The sequence below is a fragment of the Echinops telfairi genome, unplaced genomic scaffold (genome assembly GCF_000313985.2).
Source record: "Echinops telfairi isolate 266 unplaced genomic scaffold, ASM31398v2 ScPeMD7_2010;HRSCAF=2546, whole genome shotgun sequence".
Taxonomy (NCBI): domain Eukaryota; kingdom Metazoa; phylum Chordata; class Mammalia; order Afrosoricida; family Tenrecidae; genus Echinops; species Echinops telfairi.
The window spans coordinates 4,777,704-4,783,345 of NW_022105908.1; the positions used below are offsets into that span (position 1 = coordinate 4,777,704).

At 52.9% G+C, this 5,642-nt stretch overlaps 1 protein-coding gene across 1 annotated transcript in view; it reads right to left on the bottom strand.

The window, feature by feature from the left end:
- SHISA6 (shisa family member 6) overlaps positions 1-5,640 on the bottom strand; it is a gene marked incomplete at its 5' end in the record, with an annotated part of 389,310 nt that extends 383,670 nt beyond the window's left edge. The window contains one exon of the mRNA XM_004709342.2: positions 5,264-5,640. Within this exon, the coding sequence (XP_004709399.1) occupies positions 5,264-5,640 (377 nt within the window). The remainder of the gene's footprint in view (positions 1-5,263) is intronic.
- Positions 5,641-5,642: the final 2 nt, after the last annotated feature.

Here is a 5,642-nt window from a genome sequence, read left to right on the forward strand (position 1 = left end):
TTGGGCTGCTAACCTCAACCACTCCAAGATGAGGTTTCTACTCCTGCAAAGATTTATAGCAGGGGTCCTCAAACTTTTTAAACAGGGGGCCAGTTCACTGTCCCTCAGACCATTGGAGGGCCGGACTAGAGTTTAAAAAAAAATTGGACAAATTCCTATGCACACTGCACATATCTTAGTTTGAAGTAAAAAAACAAAACGGGGCAAAAGCACCCGGGGACTGGATAAATGTCCTCGGCGGGGCACATGTGGCCCACGGGCCGTAGTTTGAGGACCCCTGATCTACAGCCTCAGAAACCCACAGGGGCAGTTCCACCCTGTCCTACAGGGTTGCTATGCGTCAGAATGGACTGGACAGCAGTGAGTTTCCTTCTTTCTGTCTTCCCCAGAATCCTTTCGCTAACCTGCGCCTAGCATGAAAAATAAAACCCATTACTATCGATTCTGACCTAGGACAAACCCACGGGTTCACAAGCTTGCATGGGCCCATGGGGTTTTCCTGATCATGGTCTGGGCAGAAGCAGGTTGCCAGGCCTTTGTGCCACTGAGGGAACTTGAACAGCCCACTGGTACATTTGTCCCTGAGTGCCCAGTTTGTCCCAGCCAGGGAACCCCATCCCCGTAAACCTTCTCAAAACCCTTCCTCAAGTTCCCTGCTTTCCCTACATGTATTTTTTTTTAAACCTCAAAGGAAAAGGGAAACTTGCTGATCAATCACTTCCAAACCAAAGCAGGAGGCTCCCCCTCCCCCGTCCCCCCCTGCTTTCCAAGTGCTATATTTGAAGGAAAACAAAACAAATAAGCAAACAACAACAACAACCACAAAAGTTGACTCTCTTTCAATCCAGCCATTAAAGGGAGCCTGCTGTGCTTCAAAAACAACTAACTAAATAAAGGTGTGACCATTCATTCATCGCTCAGGAACGTAAGGTGAGAGCTCGCTATATCAACCAGCAAAGTGGTCCAGCGACTTTGACTTCGGGGAGAAACAACGCCCTTTGTGCTCCTGGTTCATTTCTGAAGTGGGGAAAGGGTGGCACTAAGTGTCCCCTTGAAATGTGCAATGGACCCACCGATGAAACACCCTTTTGGTAGCTGTTGGGGTGGGGGGCTCTTAACATTTCTTTTTCCTGACACAATGACAGCTAATCAGGTTCATCTCTCCACAGCTGAGGTACCCCATTGCCCACCCCATCCTCCATCCCTCCATCCTGTGCAGGCAGTGGGGAGACCCGGGTCCCCAGGTTGGCTCTGACAGTACTCAGTGTCCCAGCACATGCTAATAGGTGCCTGGTCCTCTGTTAATTAGCCATTAAAAATAGGTGTGGATGGGGAGGAGTCACACAGATCCTACCTCAAGTCCCACCATCGTCTCTCGAGCAGGGAGGAACAGGTTTGGATGTGACACATCGAGCTCAGAATGACATGTCAAAGGGAGCTGACCTCCTAGGTCTTTTCCTGGACAGAGCCCATGCCCTTGGAGGAGGTCGGCAGCCCCTTGCTGGACAAACAGCCTCCAAGAGGCACTGCAGGAACCACTCATGAAACATTAAAATCAGATGAGGCTCGAGGGTCAGTCAGCTAGAGCCTGAGTTCTAGGAGCCTAGGAGGGAATCGTTGGTTAGAGATAATGCAGGGAAGTGGGGTCTATTTTGCCCAGGGCTGTCCAGGGGACCCAAGTCTCATCTTTTAGAATCACCAAACACAGGTATCTCCTGCAGAAATAAGATGGGAAGGTCTAACCGCCTCTGGAAAAGATCACACTGGTTCTTCCCTGCAGCAGAGGAGAGGAGAAAGGCAGGCCTGCCCTAAGGAATGTGGATGTCCAGGCCTCAGGAGGGTTGGCAGCGGGGAACAGCAAGGCCAGGCAGATGGCTGCTGCTGGTGGGCATGCTGACCTCACCCCTTCTAACTGCTCCCACAAAGGGTCCTCTTGAAAGAGGCACTTCTCTGCCCTCAGGATCAGCCGCTGTTGCCCAAAAACCATCTCAAGGGAGGGCTGCACACCGAAAGGAACTCAACCTCCCCTTTGCAGAAAGCAAGCGTCTTTACGGAATTATTTCAAGGCATGTGAAACTGCCCTCCCGGCCCTGGGAAGGCAGTACATTCTTTCTCCTCCAGTCTCCGAGGGGACACTCCACCATAGTGTATTGTCTTTTTCCCCTGCTCCCTCCTTTCTTGATCCCCAGTGCCCCAACCACACAGCATTGTGTCCCCAAACCTCTCAGGACCAAATGGACAGACGCTTGCCTGGGGCATGGGAAAACGGGATGGGGGAGGGAGCGCTCGGGTGACACCAATTTTACAAAATGCATTGTGGTGAGGAGTGTGCAGCCTTTTGAGTGTCCAAACACCGGTGCACCACACACCTTCCATGGGTAAATTGGACCACACCGTATGCAAATTAGCTCTCAACAAAGTTGCAACACAAACCAGCAAAAACATTTCCTTGGCACGGCAGGCAGTGACTTGGAAAGAAGAGTCAGGTCACAGTATCTGGCATCCAAGAGTCCACAAGGTGCTCATTTACAAACCCCCCACAACAAGCCCCCAAAGGAAGAGGCCCAGGCAGGATACTGCTGGGCTCCAATTACCCAGAAGCGAAAAATAGGTTTCCCCGACCTGCCCAAGGTCACTCATGAAGTGTCTCAGATGGCCCTCTCATCTCTGTCCCCCTTTTCTCCTCCAGTTACAGGGATGGGCATGGCCCCCCACCCAAAAGGCGCCAATCGGATGGCTTCCACAGCACTGAGCAGGCTGGACTGCAGCTGCTGGAAGAGGTGCTGTGGGCTGAATAAAGTTAGGAGGTGAATTTGCAAGAGCAGCATCCCGCATTTACATTATGGTCTGAGGACTGGCGTCCATCTCTCCCCCTAACCCATAACCATCTCTCTCTTTCCCTCCACCCCAGAGGGAAACTGGCCCCCAAACATTTCCGAAGCCAGCCCAGCTAAAGAGGGTGGTGGGTAGACCTGTGGGCAGGCAGGGGACAGAGGCATCACCACAGGTTACAGCCGGTGTCACTCATACCACAGCCAGGATCCAAAGGTCTGGCTGCCAGTCTCTGAGGGTAGTAACCAGAGGAATCAACCCTATATGAGGTGACACAGGCAGAGCAGCAGGCAGTTTTTTTAACCTGCAAAGAACTCTGACCCCAGCAAGAAAGAAACCCAAAGAAAGATAGGAGGGAATCAGCCAGTTGGAGGTCTGCAGAGAAGCCAGGAGCACAAGAAGCGGGGCTCGGGAGGCGGGGAGGGGGGGGGACGAAGGCTTGAGCTAAAGGGGACGGGGAACATAAGAACAAATATCCATATGGCTGCTTCAGGAGGTAGCCTTCCCACGAACAATTCCCTCTCCGCTTCCAAAAGCAACAGCGTGAGGGGAAGAATTTTCACTCTCAAAAACTCACCTTCACACAACTCACTGTCCCACCTGCCCACTGTATTTGAGAGCCTGGCCTGACCACAGTCCATCTCCCACAGTTCCTGTCAATGCACATAGCCAGCCCAAGAGCAGAAGGGATGCTGAGTAAAACTTTACTGCCGGAGTGACAGGGTGGGGTGGCACCTCAGGGTGAGGATGACCGAGGGCCACAGAAGAATCTCCTTTTGAAAACAGCCCAATCCATAGACCCACGTATTGTCGATCCTAGACTACCCACACTTGATGGATTGACGACAAAATTTGCTAAGGAATACCATCTTTTCTCAACACTGGAATGATGGGTGGGGGGTGGGGAGGAATTAATCAGTTCTTTCAGGATGCCCAGAAGTGTCTTAGTGTCTTTATGCTTCTCTCTCTCTCCCTCAAGGCATGAGCGATTACTATCCAGAGGAGCAGCGCGGAGGGCTTTAGGTCCAAAGGATAGCATGCAGGGGGCTGAGAGGATTTCAGTGTGTTCAGCTCCAAGTGGGTTCCTGCTGGGCAAACCCAGATGCAGGGCAGGGCTGGGGTGTGGTCATGGTTACTAGGCCAGTGCCCACACCATGTGCCAGAAAGAGAACCATCTCCTGGGGCAGGATTTGTTCCCTGAAAGGACTCCACTGAACCACATCTGGCTATCAGTCAGGAGCGAAGGGTGGGGTGGGGGAAGCTACTTTCCATTCCCCAGGTCTACCCTTACTGGGGTTGTGAGCAAATGACTCTAGGCCCTGTTGTCTTCCCCAAGGATGGACTCACTTCCCTGAGACTAAAAACCTCAAACCAAACCCACTACCATCAGGTCAATGTTGTATCTAGTTACCCTTTGCTTTTCAGCAGGAGCCTCGTTGGGTTGCTAATTGCCAGGTGGGCTCCACGCCTCAGGAGCAAGGCCACACTTGGTACTCCAGTCAAGGGTTCCAGTCTCGGATACCCACCAGGGCAGTTCTACTCTGCCATATAATGTCGCTATGAGTCGGAATTGACTCGATGGCATTGAGTTTCCAAGATTGTAAACCCTTCTGAGAACAAACAGCCTCATCTTTCTCCAGCAGAGCAGCTGGTGGGCGTCAAGCACAGACCTTGTGGTAGCAGCCTAACAACTAAGAAGGTGGACTAGAGATAACCCCATTTCGAGTTGCTGGCAGGCAGATGCTGCTGGCAAGGAGGCAGCCTCCACGCCCTCCCTCCGAGTTACAAGCAGTGAAAGATGCCCCAACAGGTTTAGTAAGGCAAGAAGTGTTAACTCCTGGTCTGCCTACTGGGCTTGGAAGGACCAGTCTCCTGGTCTCGGCAGGATGCAATAAAGAGACTGTCATCTGCATTTGGTCACTACAGAATGGAGAAACTGCCAGTCCCTTTTCTTCCCCCTAGAAGCAGCTTTTCGGCATCGCCTCCTCCCAGGCTGAGCACACAGGCAAAACCGCCGGCTGCCTTCCCTAAAACGCTCCTTACTCTTTCCAGTAAGGAACCCCCAACACGGGTTCCTTTCCTAAGGAACCGATGTTCTTGTTTGACTCAGAAAACCAGATGCCACAAGCAGCGCTTACCCCAAAGTGGCCACGGGCGGGGCAGACAGACTGTGTCACATTCCTGGGGGAAAAAACCCAACTTCAGGGACTTGAGTTCTTACTTTTCAATTCCCCTTCGCATCAACACATGCCTTTGGAGAAGAAGGTACCAGCTGCCTCGGATGGATCAGTATGTGAAGAAGTGAAGGGGAATCTGTGTCCAGAAGAGGGTCAGGGAGCAGGCATGAGACGAGGAAGGGGGTCACGGCGAGCACGTTCAGGGAAGAGATACCAAGGGGAGACTGGGGGCGCGCCTGGGCGCTGACTCTCACCTGTGGATGTTCATCTCCCTGGGCGGACGGTGGGCCTTGTCGTAGGAGACCTTGGCGAAGACGCCAGCCACAATGACGAAGGCAATCACGCCGCAGGTGATGTAGACGGTGAAGTTGGTCTTGTCCTTCTCAGGGTCGTACTTGTTCTCGGGCCCCGGGGACACCACCTGGGTGCTGGGCGTCTGCACCCACACGGGGCTGTGGTAGTTGGTGCACTGGCGCTGGTCCAGCTTCTCGTGGCGCTTCTTGCAGCAGAAGCGGTAGTAGCAGGTGCCGCAGCAGTACAGGTAGCCGCTCTCGCTGTTGTTACACTCGAACTCCTTGTCGTACTGGCCGCTCACGTCGTAGTAGCCCCAGCACGTCTCGTAGGTGACGGCCG